This window comes from Primulina eburnea, chromosome 2 (genome assembly GCF_022965805.1).
Source record: "Primulina eburnea isolate SZY01 chromosome 2, ASM2296580v1, whole genome shotgun sequence".
NCBI lineage: Eukaryota > Viridiplantae > Streptophyta > Magnoliopsida > Lamiales > Gesneriaceae > Primulina > Primulina eburnea.
The window spans coordinates 1420819-1439506 of NC_133102.1; the positions used below are offsets into that span (position 1 = coordinate 1420819).

Genomic DNA, 18688 nt, shown 5'->3' on the forward strand with positions numbered 1-18688 from the left:
GCCAAAAATAGGGCCACTCGTTGTAGGGTCCTCGACATTTCTCTTTTTTTGTTCCTTTTTTCTTTTTGTTTTTTGTCTTCTCCTTCTGAATCTCTGATCTATTTTCCCAATCTACCTTTCTAAAATTCATTTATTTGTTCTAAACCCAGTTTACAAATCTTTACACTAAATTCTCTGCCTGTTTGTTTCACTAATCATATGCATAGGCAAAATAACCATTACTATTTTCATCTTTTAACTTTTTCAAAAAAAAAATATAGATATAAAATACACGTTGCATAAATTTTAGGTTTTTCACTGCACTAGGCACAACAGTGTATTCAGATTTGTTCATGCTACCGTAAGGGTAACACCTCTAGTGTTAATCCAAAGGCTACAACCCATTTATGCTTTTTTTTCCATGCAAAGGAGTATTGTGGACTTGTGAAAATACATGTAGCCAGCCTCCTTGCAGGCCCTTAGATCAAGATATGAGCTGCATCGAACCACCCCAGTGCACTTCAGGATTTTTCTTCCACGTGTTTAGGAGAACGTAAATGTTATGTGCAAAACAAGATTTTGTGCGGGGGCTCTGATAGGGAAAACTACTATGCTTACTATAGTTTTTAGGTGCTCCGACTCAAATACATAGATTTATCATGTTTAGTAAAAGGAAAAACCTACGTCTCCGTGGCTTGTCAAACTTAAGATTCATATTTTGTATGAAAGCCAAAAACCTGTACAGATGATAATCAAGTCAAAGACTTACTTCAAGGCCAAGAAATATGTAACAGTGGAATGGAACGAGAGTGTTTTCAAGCTCGGGGATAGCGGGAACGTCCTTTCTTCCTCAGGAACTCGGGAATCTCCACTCTGCCATCTAAAAACGATGATGGCTGTCTGTTCTCGGCCTGGGACAGCTGATTTGCCTGTATTTTAGTATGGTACAACAAGTTGTCAGGATCAAGTGAAAAGTCGAGCAGGCGTAGCATAATTAGAAGCACTGGATGATATACCTGTAGGTTTCTCCCATCGCTTTCCTCTTGACGTTTAAAACCGGTTGCGATCAATGTTATACTGACCTGAATTCAGTAGCATATATATATATATATATATATATATATATATATATATATATATATATGGGTCAACCTTTTATCATATTTTGAGCTTCAGAACTGGTATTTAATAGAGAAGAGAGAATTCATAGTTTTTATAACATTGCAATATTATTGCTTTCACCAGTCCCAAATTTGGTTAAGCAGCTCAGTTTCTGTCCCTGTGCTAACACTTCGAGCTTCAGGAATTTAAAATGTCGAGTTCAATGATCATTATTGCAAAGTTTGAGGATGTATGCTAGAAATGGCGGTAGCGATTGTAGTCAGTTTTGTCAATAAAAGGAATCTTAAAAAGATAAACTTACTTGACCACTTAGCGAAGGGTCTATCACAGCACCAAATATTAGGTTGGCGCTTGGATCGACAAGATCGTATATGACCTCTGCTGCGGCGTTTACCTATGGTCACAGATTGAAAAAACACAGTTTCTGAATAACATGAATAAGAGGGAAATCATGAAGAACAAAGTATACAGAAGATAGATACACGATATCACCAATAAATATCACACGTAGCAGGGTTTATTGCAAAAGAAAATCTCTCTTCCTTCTCCCTCCCTCCCTCTCACAAATAAAATGCTTATTTTTTATTGACCTAGCTACAATGCAAAAATCATCGCAGGAGGATTCCTTAAAATTCATTAAACCCTGTAGCTGGGAGCTGAAAGAAGAAATGGTTCAATCAACATCTAAGTTGAAAATAAATTATGGGAGGACAAGAAGAGTGGATTGAAAGCAAGGCAACACAATCAATATCACAGAGAGGAAACCGTAGTGAAGTAAATACAGAAAGTTTCACTCGATCCTTTTTTCCCCATAATAGACGTGAACGTCACATCAAAATTAATAATTCACACTTCTAGATGTTAAAAGATGTAAATAGAAACAAATGTCACAAAAAATATACTAATATAAAAACTACACGTTTAAACCAAAAAAAGTGGGGAATAGCCCCTAGTTCACCTCAAACAATGTCAGATCACAGCCACCAGTTATATTCCACACAATTCCGGTGGCTCTCTCTATCCCGATATCCAGCAAAGGTGACTGAATTGCATTCAATGCAGCATCTCTGGCCCTGGTTTTCCCTGCACACGGCAATATTTAGACCAAACTATATGGTAGAACGTTTTTGTAAAAAGTTTTTTGATCAGAACAGTGCATTTTGTATTTTTGTCCACACCCATTATAGTAAAAACTAAAATGATGTTTAATATAAATAAAACTATAAAGATATTTAAGGAACATTCTGAAACTGATTCACACTGTGAGCAATTTGTTGGCTTCTTTTTCTTTATGCTCACTAGATATTTTCCATAAGATTTCTGATTTTTCATGTCACCTCTTATGTTTGGACCAAAAATAAAGGAGCACAGAAAATATTCATTCGTTACAGAACATTACATTTTTCTCCCAGGGTATAACCAATATAGCACTTTACTAGGGTGGAAAAAGCCCCGATATATGCAAAATGCATACATATCTAACCCCAAAGAAAGTATTAGTCCCTCATAATATATCCATAGCGATTGCTCATTTTAATTTTATTTCCCAAAAACATATGTAGAGTCAGAAGCAACAAGTATCTATCTCCATGCTTGAAATTCTTGAAAAATGGGGCGAAAAGCTAAATATCTGGTATTATTGTGAAGAGTAAACACAAGAGATTGGTTCACAAATGACGAGAACGTAGGAAAAACGGAAATTGAAATTCATACAGGAAGCAACGCATGAAACCAAATGGTTTATTTGCAATACCTGTTGCAGTTCCTATTCCCATTAATGAAGAGCCTGCATTAGCCATAATAGCTCGCACATCAGCAAAATCTACATTGACTAGCCCGGGTATCTGCAAGTAATGACACTGACAATTAATTTCCTTCGAAAACAGGAGTGGTAAGCAACTGATTCTCCAAAACTAAACAAGCATGTTTATAACATGCACACACAACTGAACACAACACCATCTAGAACTTCAGATATGGATGATACTTAAGAAGATTGTGTCCATGATTCAAACAACATCAATCTCTGTAGTCTTTACTTACTAAGATCGACTCCAAAAACAGAAAAAAGTGTAACTTCGTAAAGCGAATCCAATCTCATCTTCACTTTGGTGTATAGTAATTTGAGTTAACCTAAATAATAGCCAGATTTCCTGACACTCAGTAATGAAGTTAAATATTAACAAACAAGAAAGCAATTCAAAACATATATAAAAATAAAAACAACACTAAAAGCTTTCCGCTGAAGAATAGTTGCATGAATAACAACATAAACCCATCAAGAGAAATTTTAAATATAATCAACCATAATTATTAGAACAATAGCATTTGACTTATACAGGTACATACCGTAATTATATCAGAGATACCACGAACTCCTTGCCGAAGAATATCATCAGCGAGATTAAATGCTTCTGTTACTGGGGTAGATGCAGAAACAGCAGTCAGCAGTTTATCATTTGGAATCACTATTAACGTGTCAACATTTTCTCTCAAAGCCGCAATTCCTTCTTGGGCTTGGACAGCTCTTCTTCGTCCCTCAAAAGCAAATGGAGTCGTAACAATACCAACAGTCAAAATACCCATTGATTTTGCAATTCCAGCAATCACAGGAGCTCCACCAGTGCCTGTTCCTCCACCCATTCCAGCCTGCACATAACACAAGATGAGAGAATGAAGAAAACAGAAGCAACAATTTATGTCCGCAGAAGATGAGAGAATGAAGAAAGCAGAAGCAACAATTTATGTCCGCGACAACACTAGTTTCTTGCCAGTTAAATGCTGACCCAGACAAAAACATCGTTATTTCATTAAATGTAGATTTTACACTACAATAATTGGAAATGAACCCACTATAATGCTTATTGCTTGGTTTCACTTTCAAATCATTCAAAGGCATTCCATTTGCTCATCATATGTATGAGTGGACTGGCAAGAAAAGCATTTATCTAAGTAACGGTATATAGAAACAACATGATGGCATTAGACAGCACCCCAGTTGGTTACATTTCAACTAAAATAAGACTTTTCACAAGTGACTAGGATATGAAATTAAGATTTCTATAAGCAAAAAAAGTTACAAAAATAAAATCACAAGTATTTCTAGAGAGTAGTAATCTCTATGGATCCAATCAAATCATGATTGAGACAGAGAAAAAAATCAGAATAAGGCTCTGGCTTATTATAGCCTAAATTATTGCTGCTAAAAATAGCTGCACTCCGAGGTTTTATTAATTTAAACATAATTGAATTTATGAGTGACAAATATTAAAGACGACATGGCTTAATATTTTATCGACGACAAGCTAAACTTACCGTAACAAAGACCATGTCTGATCCATACACTGCATCCTCTATAGATTCTTTGCTCTCGGTAGCAGCATTCATCCCAATATCAGGGTTTCCACCAGCCCCAAGTCCTCTAGTCAGCTCCTGACCAATCTGCAGCCGATTCTCTGGAAAGACGGGAGACATCCTCATCGCTTGGACATCAGTGTTAACGATCCAGAACTCAACACCTTTCATTGAGCTCTCTATCATCCGATTAACGGCATTTGAGCCACCACCTCCAACGCCGATGACCTTTATCTTGGCCTCGTTATAACTGTTCAAACTTGACGAATCTTTCAAGCTCTCGGAGACACTTCCGCTCAAACTATCCTGCCTAGGATCTGTAATTGTAGGGTTTGTGTCACCCCTAAGCATCGAGATCTCCGGATGTAGATTCAGAAACGAGTCCTTGCTCTGAAACTGATTGACACTATGAGAGTTTGCGGTGCATTTTAGCTGGAGGAAACTCAAGCCACCTTTATTACTAATGCTTGGATATAAATTCTTTTCTTCGAACACTTTGAAGGGGGAAATTCTTGGACCAGGAAAATTCCTCGACCTTACCGACCTTTGAGTATTCGGAGGAGTGAAGTAAGGGGATGTGCACGTGACCATTGCGGAAAAAATATGAACCAAGAAGAATTGCGTTTCAGCCCAAAATATGCAGACACAATCAACTAAATCCCGATTTTTTGCCTACTTTTCTTCTCACAATCTGTCATTAATTAAATCTCCAAATAATGAGACTGCCAATTTAAAGTAACGCCAATGTGCAAAAGAGGAAACACATTACAGGCTTACAGTTGTAGCTGAATATTGAGAAAACAATTGCATATCACAGGACTAACTCGCGCACAATTATAAACGGCCAAGTAAAGCAATAGCAAACGAAGATAGAACAAAACAGAAAGCGGCAACTAAAACCCAGAGAGAAAACCCCATTCCACACTTCCAAATGTAAGGGTTTTAAAAAAGCTCGTATCAATCTCCTTCATCAATAATTTTCAAACACAAAAGAAAAAGATGTTCCAAAAATAGCATTAAACAGCGAATACAGCGAGAAGAACCAATTAAACTCCAAAAAATGAAGGTGCTCACCTCAGCCAACAAGCAGCGTCAAAGCGACAAAGAAGACTTCAATCGAAACGTGTGCTGCAATCTAGGAAATGGAGAATTTCCGCTAGCAAATGGTGGTGTCAAATTGCCGGCGGAGGATGAAAAAAAGTAATCACGAAAGATCTCCAGGGTTCACAAATCACACGAGTCAACTTCAACAAAACTATCTTTTCGACAAACTAAATTTATAAATATAAAATTTTGAAATATCTCGTAATAAATTTATGTAGTAGCCACCAACACATGCCTTGCTCGTCCATAAAAATTTTGTATATAAAATAATATACATTTATCCATAATCTTTTATCCGTATACGATCAACTTAATTTTACCGGAAGAAAGATAATATGAAAATAAAAATATTTATTATTTTAGATAAAAAAAAAATTAGAAAATCGCATACATGGATGATTTTTCAACGATCAGTTTCAGACGATCTCACAAATCTTTATCTGTGAGACGAATCCTACCGATATTCACAATAAAAATAATATTTTTTAATTAATTATCTAAATAGAAATCAATATCACAAAATACGTGAGATCGTTTTACACAAATTTTTATCTTTTTCTATTATTTTTCCAAACGTGAATAGGGTTTTAAATCTACATATGTAGCCCAAATTCTTGTTCGTATTCTTCCGAAAACGGATTGTTCAGTCAACTTTTTCAACTGTATATATGTCATTTTTTTTAATTTGAAAATCCAATCTTACTTTTTTTGAAGTTCCAATTCCAACCCACTCACCAATTAATAAAAAATATTATTTTTTATAGCAAAATATTACTTATCATTATATTATAAATATAAACAAAATTAACCCGTATATCTTTCACAAGATTCTTACTACAAAACCAATGGCATGCATATATTTTTCCCATACGAGCATGTACCCCTTGTGTACACTGTCCCGTTTAATTGGACGAGCATTTTAGATGAGTCCGCAATGAATATAACATCTTTTTTCAGAAAAAGTATCCCCAAAGATGCAATTACATGAACGAGGAGAAAAAGAATACATTAATTCCAAGAGAATGTCTAAATAGTGATCCGCATATTACATTTTCATATATACAAGATATCAAACTGCGCCACCAAACACGCACATGTAAAGTGCATGATTATCGCAAATGTAACTCTAAGGCTACGTTTGGTTGGAGGATAGAGTAAACTAATGATTAGTACGTAAATGATAAAGAAAATGATTGTGATAGGATTGTAATATATGGTGTAAAATAATATTATGTTTGGTACGATTTTTAAGTGTAGGATAATTTTGAATTTTTTGATGAAAAGACCAATTTGCCCTTCCCCTTTTTTTGAGCCACCGGCGCCGATCTTGTTTAGATCGGCGACAATTTCTTACAAACCGTCGCTATCAGCGACGGATTTGTACAAACCGTCGTTATTTTGCGACGGATTTTTATAGCAACGGTTTTTGAGAAACCGTCGCCGATCTTGTTTAGATCGGCGACAGTTTCTTGCAAACTGTCGCTATTAGCGACGGTTTATGAAAAAACTGTCGCTATTAGCGACGGATTTTTTTACAAACCGTCGCTAACCGGTTGCCAGCGGTCCGTCGGTGGTCGGCCGTAGGCGGTCGTGGCGGTAAGTGGTGGTGAGTTTGAATTTAAGAGAAGGGTAAAATTGGAAAAATAGGAGATATTAAGAGTGGGATAAGTTATCACACCTAAATTATCAGTATTATTTGTTCAACAAATTGTAGCTACAGTGCGGGCTTCTTCCTATTATCACGGGCCCTCTGATTTGATAAAAATCCAACCAAACAGGTGATTAGTCGGGATAAAATAATCTATCCCGGCTAATCACCCGAACCAAACGCAGCCTAAATATACTAGTTCCAAAAAAATTAAACTATTTTATGAGACTTTCCAAAGCCAAGGAATGCAGTTCTTGCTTCCTTTTGGGCAAGAGACCGATCCCAGATCATACCACCGATTGGAACGTGACTGCAGCTTAGCCGGAATCATAATTAATATGTGGCGGCCTGCAACCACACGTTTGATCAATATGGACAACTAAAGCTCCTCCTCCTAGTTCTCAACTTCTCCTTGGCTTTTGGAGCCATGTATTGCTTCTTCCCTTTTGCTTCCTCACATCTAAAGTCACATGGCTCGCACTAGAACAGGTGAATTAACGTATAATTAAATTATATACTTACCATCATGCCTACCAATATAAGAACAACGTTTAGAGGGAGACATACATGTGGCTAGTTAGCATGTCTAAATTCACACTTGGGGAATTTTAGTGACATGACTTTTGTCATATGGGTGTGGATTGCATGAGAGAAGTTGGATTGTGGGCCAAAAAATTTACCTGCCGTTTCCGTTTCCGTTTCCTCTCTAACTCAGCCTGCAGAAGGATCAAGAAATAAAGCTTGTTTTGAGTAGAAATTTTTTTGAATCATGACATGTCGATGGATAGTGATTTTCCGAGTAATTACCAAAGCTTGTTTCAAGAGTTCGTTCTCTTCTTTTAACTGGTTCAATTCAGCTTCAAGTTCAACTGTATAAGCCTGCGAATTTAATCGATACATCAAACTTGAATCATCGATTTTGATCTAATGTCTGAAATCATTAAGCCACTGATCAAGTACCTGCTTTCTCGCTCTTGATCGGGCAGCGGATTCTCTATTCTTGATCATCCTTCGTTGCCGCCTTTCCACCACCCTTTCCCCCGGCCCATCTACGATCCTCTTTTGTCCCCCACTCACCCCGTCCATTCCATACTGATTACCAGTACTATCAACTTGATTCGTGCACAATCCATCCGAGGACACTGGACTTGCTGGAGATCCAATCCCTATACCTGCCTGCCCCTGCCCATATCCTACTCCACAGCCATTCCCCATTCTACCAACAAAATTACCGGCACTTGGCTGCTGTGTGTACTCGATGCTGCCCCTTTTCGCCCCACTAGAATAACTAGACACCTCTCCGACGCCACTCTGCGGAAGCGGCTGATAAGTTCCAATCACAGGCCTAGCAACAAAATCGGGACCCATTTCTGGATGGTTGTAGTTTTGGTACATTCCATACGAAGGTGGCTGCTGACATGGTGCGGAGTGGTGATCTTGTTGATGTACAATGCCAGCCCGAACCAAGAAATCTTCCAGCGTCATTTCTTCAAATGTACGTTCTCTTTGAGCAGGATTCGGATTTTGAGCATGGCTTCGACCATCTCCACTTCTGTGAATTTCGGACCACACTTCATCCACCGTTTTACGACACAGCGGCTCCGGGATACTAAGAGAACCTTGTCTTGGTAAGCTAGATTGCTTGGCCATGCCCTTATACGCAGTTTCGCAATGGGGAAACTGCACTGCATTAGCGGCGTTCATTGTCATTTGAATTTGAGATTGAGCCTGATTCTCTTCAGCAGTCCATATGCTATTGAGGAATTCATCCATGTTCATAGACCCGAAATTCTTTCCACCCTCACACACACTGTTCTGAAACTCGTCCAGTGTTAGCGAGTATACTGATGATTGTCTGCCTAATGATTGGAACGGCTGGTTCTTGTAGTGTTGCTGCTTCGACTGTGACGAGGACTCGACTTCTCCCGGGGATTTGGTATCAGTATCGGTAGTAACCATTTTGGTCTATGTAGTACGAGTCTTTCCCTGATTTCGCACACAAATCTACTTAATTTAATATGCTCAAACGCTACGGATATGGAAAAATATAAAGCAACGGCACACACCACATCAGTGCAAAACCAAATAAACAGGAGAAAAACCATAAATAGGCCACAAAACATATACCATGTCGATTGAAGATTGCCTATCTCTGTCGTCTCCACTATCTCTACTATATTACGGATCGTCATTGGAATGACCTATTACACTTTTTTTCCCCATTTTACCCCAATCTCATATTAGATATTTGGACTCCATTTGGTAGACTTAATTTTAACATTTATATCAATCGTTGACTCCAGTAGTCTGAAAACTGAAGAGAACCATACAGGCAAGGAACCAAGAACTGGAAAATATACCTTTCCTTTACCAGATTAAAGCTATATAGTCAGCACTTCGCAGAAATTTATGCATCTCCAAGTACCGAACTATACACATCAAAAGAAAATCCTGCTGCGGAAAAAAATATAAGTTCCCAGTCGACGAAACCTCTAGCATCACATGCACTTCAATTCGCACGTCGGCTTATATGTGTGCGTATATATATATATTAAATCCATCGAGAGAGAATTGACGAGAATACGAAAAGGGTTTACTTGCAGGAGCAGCAAGTTTGCCGGATGGCAGAAAAATGGAGGGGTTGCCAAATTAGGACTTTGCCCAGAACCAAACAAAATAGCTGCTGCATGTCTGAGGACACGTGTTGGACATGTGTCTTCGATACAGTTCCGGATTCGGAGCCCTGGTTTGCCTATGTCTACACGTATCCATTGCTGCCGTTTTTCCCAAGCTGATGATCTCTCAGGCCATGAGTGGCTTTATTTTCTAAAATCATCATCTTGAATTTTACTGTTTTCTTTTCTTATTTTTTCCTAAAATCTAATTGGTAGATTGGGTCGGACTAGCCTGAGCTCAACCAGCCCAAACAAAAAGATTGGGCCGACCCGAATATGGTGGGAGTCGATCTCATGAGATGGAATTAAATATAGAGCTTGGGTTAAACAGGCGAAGTTTTTCTATTAAAGCCCGACCCAATCTACATAGATTTATTTCATCTTTAAATAACAACCACAAGGGCATCCGCATATCAAAAATCGTGGGGTCCACATGTCACATACACATTATATTAACACATCTATTCTCTCACATTCATTTTAAAATTCACACTCATTATTTGTAGGTCCCGCTATCCAATCATTCATCTTATTCTTATTTTACATTAAATATATTCACTTTCAAATTTTTTAAGAAATTTGAATTATTGTTATTTGATATTAATAATAATATGTTTTTATATATTTAGTACGTAAAATAATTTAATTTTATGAGTGTCATTTATTTAAAATTAAAAACTTATTATAAACCTAAAATAAAACGGTACAACATAAAATAATAAATAGCACTTGCATAAAAATATTAGAAAATAAATTAAACTTAAGAGAAAATGCAAAATACTAATTGCTCGGAGAGTTACATTAACGAAAATGAAAATTAGCATGAATGAAAATTATAACAAATGAAAATTACAATAATTGAAAATTACAATAACTGGAAATTAAATATTCCATCTCCCCGTAATCTCTTGACATAGACGATTGTGGATGATAAGTTGTTCATATGTCATTTGCGAAGTATCCTTCGAAAGAATTGCATATTCCTTAAGTTGAACTTTGGTCATAGCAGCTTTTGCTTTCATCTCCTCTACTTCGAGTTGTTTTTGTTTCATTTCAACTTCAACTTTTTTCATGCTTGTATATTCAGTAAACTTTGCAAACATATTGTCCAAGTTTGTTGTCATACACTCCATGTCCGATCTCCTTTTACCTTTTCCCTTTCTTTTTGCTACCTTCTGACCCATTGGACGATTTTCTTCTTCGAGGTCTACATGTAGACTCGCATCTTGATTGGATGAGGTGTTGCTTGCTCCCGACTCCGAGGTCCTTGCCTTCTTCGTGCTAACAAGGTGATCAACGGACTGTGGAGTAAACATTGGACGGTCTTTTACGATCCTCCACACATGCTCAAGATTAAATGCGATGCCGTTATTTTCCTCACGATATTTTTCATACGCAAGTCGTAGTATATCCTCATCACTATGGCCGCTACGATATGCACTATAAATACTATTGTAATTTGCATTGAAGCGATATACTTTTTTTTGGATGGTATTGTGCCAGTGCGATCGTATGACACTTGTACTTCTATTGGGTGTACCTGCGGGACGATTGTCATTGTAGTAGCTTGCAACACGTCCCCAGAAAGCTTCCGCCTTTTGATCATTGCCGATGATTGGGTCATCGCTGATAGTGACAAACGATCTCGCTAAGACTTCGTCTTCAACCTTTCTCCAGGTTGACCGTTTTTTTCTACCCTCAGCGCCAGAATCCACATTCTCCAAATTTACGACTTCAATTGGGGATTCACGATCGGACAATTGAGTCTCTGGGACGAAAGTCGAAGTGGCCGATTCATTTTCCGTCGGAGAAATAAATGGCATACTGGTTGCATGTGGATTAGATGGATAGTGTGGTGGATATGGATTATATGGATAATTTGGTGGATATGGATTGTAAGGATAACTTGGTAGATATGGATTATGTGGATAATTTGGTGGGTATGGAAAATATGGATTTTTTGGTGGAATTTCCGAATTTTGGGAAGAAGTATTTTCTTCCGGATTTTTTGAATAACTCACGAAATTTCTAAAAAACTCTCGGTTATTTTCATCCATTTCGGAAGAAAGTAGGACTTAAGAAATTGGTATGCTTGATAGAATGAAGAATTTTGTAGTACAAGGTGTCTATTTATATTGAAATTTGCAACGGCTATATTTCAACGTCTATATTCACCAACGGATACTTTAAACTAAAAGTAACAACGTTTAGCAACGGTTTTTGAAAATCCGTCGCAAATAGCGACGGTATTTTCAAAACCGTCGCTAAATGTCCAATTTTTTTGACCGTTCATTAAATATAAAATATAATTAAAATAATTCAAAACATGTGGGGTCCGCGTGACAGTAAATCGGCGACAGTTTCGATAAAGCCGTTGCTAATAGCGACGGTTTTTGAAAAAACCGTCGCTAAATGTGCAATTTTTTAAAAAAAATAAACTGCCACACGGGCGTTCATACAGATGAGCGCCCAACCCTCTATCTCCTGTGAGTGGGCGTTACAACCCCCACTCACATTGGAGAGTGGTTGTTAAAGGGGTTAACACCCCTTTAACAACCAATGTAGATGCTCTAAGAGTAGGTCTTTTGTGAGACGATCTCACGAATTTTTTTTTGTTAGACGGGTAAACCTTACCGATATTTACAATAAGAGGTAATACTCTTAGTATAAAAAGTAATATTTTTTCATGGATGACACAAATAAGATATTCGTCTAAAGAAATACGACATGTGTGATCGTTTCATTCAAGTTTTTGTCTAATAATAATACGATGTTACAATTTTTAATGGTTGAAAAGAAAAATAATAATATGTTTGGATCCGTTAAACTTACATGTATTATTTTCAAATTTATATGCATGTATATATATTTGCCCTCTTAATAAACAGAAAAAATAGCAAAATGGTCCTCTATATTTTTCATTTGTTCTAACTTCTAGAGTACCCTAATATTTATGTATTTTGAAGTTTATTAGGGTTGAAAAACAAATTTTTTGAGTTGTCGAGAATATTATTGTTATTGTCATAATGTTTTTTTTTATATTTAATATATTATTTCTAGCTTATCTATACTATATTATTAAGTGTGAGGACTCTATAGTAACTACCTAGAGAGGACACCAACTTTTTTTCTACTTTTACCCTTATATGATACTAATATTACACTTTTGTTTTTTGTTTTTTTTTTTAATTTCAACACACACTTTTATTTTTATTATTTTATTTCAAACATTAAATTTAAATTTAATCCCTCTAAAATTTGTTAAATTTCACTTGATAATAATAAAAAAAATTGTAAACACACACAACGCGCATCGTGTGCATAGTAACTAGTTATAATTATTATCCTTAATCTGCAGTACATTAAGAAGAAATCAATTAATCGGTCGACGTTCTTGTGCAACAGACGAAATCTACCCGTTGTTTCATTCTCCGATGGAATCGACGCCTTCTACTCCACAATCCACCGATCAGCAGCCTCCCCCGCAAAATCCCCAGCCACCCTCCCCTGCCGCCGCTTCCCTTCCAATACCCACCACCACCACTGTTTCTTCTCCAAATCCGAACCCCTCTAACCCACAATCCACCGCTTCCCAAACAAGGCCGACGTTTAACACCAGACCATGGCAGCAACCCACCTCGCCGTATGCCCATTTCTCTCTGCCGTCGCCTCCCTCGCTTTCTTCTTCGTCTGCGTCGACCTCTTCGATTACTGCCCCGCCCCCATCTTTTTCCTCGCTCACACCCCCTTCTTTCGCTCAACAATCCCAGGTATATGTATATCCCCCGCCCCCGGGAATTTTTTTGCTCTTATACGCAGTCTAGCCACAACTCAGGACCTATATCTCTATTCACATATTCAGTTTTAACCACCTTGTAATGTATTGTTTAACATTTCTAGATACTATTAAATTTATTCAGAAAACAATTTGGATAAATTTTAGGTTTTTGCCTTTGAATTCAAAGGAATTAAGAAGTAAATGGTGATGGATTTGGCGTGAAGAATAGCACACCCTATTTATATGTCGATTCAAAATGAGTACTTTTAATTGGATTGGTATAGTTCTAGAATCAGTTGTTGTGGAATTTTTGTAAATTGGTTGTGATCGTGTCCGTGTGTTACAAAAAATTACTATTTCTGCTTGTGTTTTTGCATTTATGGAACTTGTTTTTTTGGTTTTATGTCACTCTCTGGGGTTTAGGTAAGGCAGCCAATTCAGGGGATGCAAGGAATAGGAATGACTGGATCACTGGGCACAACAACATCAATAAGACCGTCCGCCGGGGTTCCTACCCAGCAGTTTAGACCTTCTCAGTCACCTCAAAGGCCACAGATGATTCCAAGTAGCCAATCTCCAGCATCACAGGTTGGTTCATCGATAAAATTGTAAAATATTATGTGGCTGTAAACTGCTGAGATCGTTTCATTTTGATTCTTTTAACTTTGGGTGGTGCCATTTTGTCATCAAGTACTTATCCATCATCGAGTTTTGTTGAGGTATCTATCATCGGGAGATCTTTGAAAATCTGTTTCTGCCCATTATTGCTGGAAACTTTTACCTGTTTTTCCCCCCTAAACATGTCTTATATGTAGGTTCTGAAGGTTCTTAGCATTTAATGAAGTTTTTTTACATACTTGAAGACTTACTAAGCCGTGACAGTATCTTTTAAGTTCCATGAGAAGACTTACACATATTTAGTGTGTCGTTACTCCAGCTGCCACTCTCTACAAAGGCGTGATGGCACATGAATAGTCTGGCACTTGTTTTCATTTGAAAGAGTCGAGTCCTGGAGGCCTAACATTCTCAGTAGAATATGATGACTTTTGTATGCTCTACCTTTTACTTTATTAACTGTTTAACTATTGCTTGTGCCTTTTGTCAAATTAAAAAATTGCTAGTATTGATAGGTGAGTGAAATTTGTATTGCGTTGATTGATTGTATTTATCCAAGAGTGGATGTCTTGGAGAGTTAGGCTGCGATTGAATGATGGCTAAAGTTTCTCTATATTTATGAAATGACGTGCTTGCTGATTGAGAATTGAGTTATTTTTAGTGTAACGTCAAATTGTTTTCCGATTCAGAATTTTCAAGGGCATAGTATGCTGAGAGCTTCTTCTTTGGGATCTTCTGTATCACAGTCCCCCACCAGTGCTCAAGGTACTCAGACCCAAAATCAGCCATGGTTGTCATCTGGAACCCCAGGAAAACCCCCTCTACCATCCTCCTCCATTCGACCTCAACCAACCCCTCAATCATTTCAGCAAAGACCTCACATAACTCAGCAACATCATAACATTCCTACCACCTCTCATAAACAGACGATTAATTCAGGCCAACAAGTGGCACAACCCCCAGCCTCAGGTCAGCAACAAGAGCATCATGGCCAACAACTTCCATCTTCAAGGATTCAACCACCCTCATCTCATCAGCTACAGCTCACCAAGAGTCCAGGATTGGGAGGCCAAAGACCACCTCTGGGCATGACACAGTCTGGTGCACTCCAGTCTGCAGCGCTACTTAAAACAGCCACTTTGGAGACTGAAGAAGTTCCTAACAGGGTTGTAAGCAAGCGGAGCATTCAGGAGCTTGTAAACCAGGTGTGTTCCACTCTCTTTTCTATGTTTGACTTTGTTTGAGTTTTGACTTGACTTAACTTGAAGTTTGGTGTCCATTGGCTCTTTCTAAGCGAGAATTGAAACCAAATTTGACGAAGATTTTACTCTCTTGGATGAATTTGATCAGATTTTTGTTTTGGCTGCTGCTTTTTTTATGGTTTCTGCCACTTTTATTCTTTTACACTGGTGGGAGAGCACTGTTCATTTTAATAATGTTTTTGTGGTTTCCAGCTTGTGATAACCACCTACCCTTTTGGACTTGCATGCTCAACAAAATCTGTTTTGAAACTTAAAACCTCGTTAAGTTATGAAAGCTGATTAGCCGAAGCACATGTTTTCAACCAATCAAATAATGAACAAAACTTGAAAGATTGGGACTTTCTCCGGCCGCCAGTGGTGGATTAGTCTCTTCTTTTTGTTCATGTAGCATCCTCTCGCATTATTCTTTTAAGGAAGTTTTTTGTAATAAAATTAGTTTATTATGTTCTTGTACAATGTACTAAATTCTGAGTATTTGTTTTAATTAAAATATGACTTATGTGCCACATGCACTTTTACAGATTGATCCGTCAGAGAAGTTGGATCCCGAAGTTGAAGACATTTTGGTGGATCTTGCAGAGGATTTTGTCGAAACGGTAAGTGTGATATTTCAAAATTTTAAGCCTTACCTGAACATTAAGGACTATTTTGTTTCATCATCATTATCATAGCGCATTCCTGCTAGATGCGAGATCGGCTACTTGTATATTAGTTCTCAAAACTAAGCCAGTGTCCCACTTGTAAACTCTTAAACCAAAATTTAAGATATCCTCCTCGACCAATTTTATCCAAGTTTTTCATTAACCTGTCAATCTAAGATATATCGGATTGGGGCCGTGTTTGGTCTTTTCTTCACATAACCAAACCATGTTAGACATATTTTCCTAATCTTATCTTTTATGAGGCTACACTTAAGTAGCTCATAATCTTTTCATTCATAATTTTATACTTGTGCTTTTTTCCATATATCCAGCTTAACATATGCATATCTGCTATCGCCATCATGCATATATAGTCCTGTTTGTTTTAAAAATTTATTTCTCTGGTGTATTTTGTCGAGTTTTTCATATGTTTAGTTTGAAATTCGAAATATGAAAATACGCTGTCACATTTCAAAGGTAGCGCATCGGTTTCTTGAATGCTTAAACTATCTTATTCTGATTAAAATCTGGTTGAAAACTGTTCTATTTTCTGAATGAGTCTCTGGTTGCATGCTCTACACGTTTTCTGTACTCTGTAACCATCTGATTACTGTCGTTTGCCTTTCTTCATTATTCTCCCATACATTGAAAAGCTCATCAACTTTCCCGTCGATTTTGCTGTACCAGATCACGACATTTGGTTGTTCATTGGCCAAACATCGAAAATCCACCACTTTAGAGGCTAAGGACATACTCCTACATCTTGGTTAGTTTCTCTGTGTTGCTATAATTTTGATGAAAATATGTGTGTTAAAACTTGTTCCCAATTTTTTTTCCCAGAAAGGAACTGGCATATGAATATTCCTGGATTTGGTGGAGATGAGATCAGGATTTACAAAAAACCGGTAAAATTTTCTTTGCTTATTATTTAGCCGGAAGGGCTACTTATAAAATTTTAAATCTTTTGAAGGCTCTTCTATTCCTGCATATAAGCATGTCCAACATTTCAAATATGTTACTTCTACTGATCCATTTCATATGGTTTTCCAGTTTATCAGTGATGTTCACAGGGAGCGGCTTGCAACGGTGAGTGATTCTTATTTGTTTCCCCTTCTCTCTCTTAAGTCATCGTTTTCACTATGCATGGAGTGCTAGCTTGTTTTGATTGGTTGAAGATAATTGGATACTTGTGAATTTTCTTGTCATCTGTAAATTCTGTGGATTATTAGTTCAACTCTATTTATATGCCTTTATCTGAATTGAATTTCTTTGATTCTTCCTTATCTTGGCAGATAAAAAAGTCAACCGTGGCCCCAGCTGCACAAACTGGTGGGAAAAGTCACATGGCAAGGGCACCTTCCAATATCATTGGTTCTCCTCCTAAACCCAAAATACGAGAAGCTGCATGAGACACCACATGAAGCTGGAAAATTTATTTTTCTGGTATTTGATAATTGATACTTTTTTTGCATTCAGAAGTATATCTCTAGAATGATTGTTGAAATCACGAAAAAGCACGATTCATCTTTTAAGTATTACTTCCAAAGTTTGGTTTACTCGATTCTTTGCTTGTACAATATATCCGATGAGTGAAGTGTTGAAAATTGAAATCATTTATTCTACCCGTTGCCTTCTCAATATCATTACATCATTTTTTGTGGAAGTTGGTCACGAACCTGCCTGTGGACAAGCTGTTGGCATTATAAGTAAGAGTGGATCATGTTGTCACTGGGTTCAATTCTAGAGCAGAGTGCTTACCATTTTATCGTTCACCATTATTGTGCGGCTTATCGATTCTTTTCTTCTTTGATGCAGGTCGATTCTCGGAAGTAAACGAGGGCAGATCTTTTGAGCGACTTCTTGTTCTCACGCATTGCGTATAGCAAACAGCAGTGGCTGACCTGGGGATAGGCAGGATCGTCTCTTCTAACTCTTCAGTTTAAAGTAATACTCGAATCATGAAATGTGTAATTTGGATTTAGTATCACTGATTTTTTTTAAAAAAAATATATTAGATTCCCCCTCCCTTCTCAATTATTCTTTTTCCATCACTGATAGAATATTGGAACGTTTGGCACTACTATTTCATGGGCAATCCCAAGTTGATATTTGGTGAATTGTAAGGGATATGACATTAGTTTGAAAATTAGAGAACTTGTTTAAATTATTTGCGTTTTAAATATATTACTTTAATATTTTGTATTATGCAATGTGTATTTCGGCATATCGTATGGTGGTGTATAGATTATAGGAATGTGACGAACGAAATATGAAAATTTAAACACTTGAAATAGATATATACTTGAGTTCGAGTTGGACCTAAACCAGAAAGTTTTAGTATTATTTGATAGAGTTTGACTCGAAATATTGGTGAGTTATTTGAAAATAAATATTAAATTAATAAAATATTAAATTTCACGGGTTTGTGGATAGCAAAAACAAATTAATTTAGGTTCGAGTACGATTCAAAAAATATAAGATGTTTGAGTTGTGTTCAAATTCGATAATTT

The 18688-nt window shown here is 37.1% G+C and overlaps 4 protein-coding genes across 7 annotated transcripts; 1 reads left to right on the forward strand and 3 right to left on the reverse strand.

Annotated features, from left to right (window-relative positions):
- Positions 1 to 218: 218 nt before the first annotated feature.
- Positions 219 to 5721, reverse strand: LOC140817266 (cell division protein FtsZ homolog 2-2, chloroplastic-like). 4 transcript variants are annotated; one of them, XM_073176913.1, is made up of 9 exons: positions 5530 to 5721; positions 4417 to 5146; positions 3451 to 3750; positions 2855 to 2945; positions 2060 to 2184; positions 1403 to 1495; positions 996 to 1061; positions 749 to 908; positions 219 to 475 (listed from the first exon to the last, which is right to left on the reverse strand). In XM_073176913.1, the coding sequence occupies exons 2-8, from the start codon at positions 5044 to 5046 to the stop codon at positions 795 to 797; spliced, it is 1419 nt and encodes a 472-aa protein (XP_073033014.1). In that variant the 5' UTR covers positions 5047 to 5146; positions 5530 to 5721; the 3' UTR covers positions 219 to 475; positions 749 to 794. The 4 variants fall into 4 exon arrangements, with proteins under 4 accessions (XP_073033014.1, XP_073033021.1, XP_073033028.1 ...); XM_073176920.1 differs by lacking the exon at positions 219 to 475 and having other exon boundaries at positions 576 to 908; positions 4417 to 5162; XM_073176927.1 differs by lacking the exon at positions 219 to 475 and having other exon boundaries at positions 576 to 908; positions 4417 to 5177.
- A 1813-nt stretch (positions 5722 to 7534) lies between these two features.
- LOC140817292 (protein ABSCISIC ACID-INSENSITIVE 5-like) lies at positions 7535 to 9349 on the reverse strand. Its single transcript, XM_073176938.1, has 4 exons — positions 8168 to 9349; positions 8015 to 8086; positions 7888 to 7923; positions 7535 to 7681 (listed from the first exon to the last, which is right to left on the reverse strand). The coding sequence occupies exons 1-4, from the start codon at positions 9164 to 9166 to the stop codon at positions 7574 to 7576; spliced, it is 1215 nt and encodes a 404-aa protein (XP_073033039.1). The 5' UTR covers positions 9167 to 9349; the 3' UTR covers positions 7535 to 7573.
- Positions 9350 to 10763: 1414 nt separating this feature from the next.
- Positions 10764 to 11939, reverse strand: LOC140823978 (uncharacterized). The gene has a single exon (XM_073185582.1). It carries the CDS (start codon positions 11937 to 11939, stop codon positions 10764 to 10766), a length of 1176 nt encoding a protein of 391 aa, XP_073041683.1.
- A 1297-nt stretch (positions 11940 to 13236) lies between these two features.
- On the forward strand, positions 13237 to 18354 carry LOC140817300 (transcription initiation factor TFIID subunit 12). The gene is made up of 9 exons (XM_073176945.1): positions 13237 to 13652; positions 14084 to 14248; positions 14965 to 15480; positions 16059 to 16133; positions 16866 to 16944; positions 17019 to 17083; positions 17229 to 17264; positions 17471 to 17621; positions 17994 to 18354. Exons 1-8 carry the CDS (start codon positions 13317 to 13319, stop codon positions 17585 to 17587), a joined length of 1389 nt encoding a protein of 462 aa, XP_073033046.1. The 5' UTR covers positions 13237 to 13316; the 3' UTR covers positions 17588 to 17621; positions 17994 to 18354.
- Positions 18355 to 18688: the final 334 nt, after the last annotated feature.

Coding starts and splice junctions, on each gene's coding strand:
- LOC140823978 (XM_073185582.1), bottom strand. CDS start 11,939: ATGGATGAAAATAACCGAGAGTTTTTTAGAAATTTCGTGAGTTATTCA.
- LOC140817300 (XM_073176945.1), top strand. CDS start 13,317: ATGGAATCGACGCCTTCTACTCCACAATCCACCGATCAGCAGCCTCCC. Junction 15,481..16,058: donor TTCAGGAGCTTGTAAACCAG/GTGTGTTCCACT, acceptor GCACTTTTACAG/ATTGATCCGTCAGAGAAGTT. Junction 16,134..16,865: donor CAGAGGATTTTGTCGAAACG/GTAAGTGTGATA, acceptor TTGCTGTACCAG/ATCACGACATTTGGTTGTTC.
- LOC140817266 (XM_073176913.1), bottom strand. CDS start 5,046: ATGGTCACGTGCACATCCCCTTACTTCACTCCTCCGAATACTCAAAGG. Junction 3,751..4,416: donor CAGACATGGTCTTTGTTACG/GTAAGTTTAGCT, acceptor TGTTATGTGCAG/GCTGGAATGGGTGGAGGAAC. Junction 2,946..3,450: donor GTATCTCTGATATAATTACG/GTATGTACCTGT, acceptor CATTACTTGCAG/ATACCCGGGCTAGTCAATGT.
- LOC140817292 (XM_073176938.1), bottom strand. CDS start 9,166: ATGGTTACTACCGATACTGATACCAAATCCCCGGGAGAAGTCGAGTCC. Junction 7,924..8,014: donor AACTCTTGAAACAAGCTTTG/GTAATTACTCGG, acceptor ATCCTTCTGCAG/GCTGAGTTAGAGAGGAAACG. Junction 7,682..7,887: donor AACGGAAACGGAAACGGCAG/GTAAATTTTTTG, acceptor TTCTAGTGCGAG/CCATGTGACTTTAGATGTGA.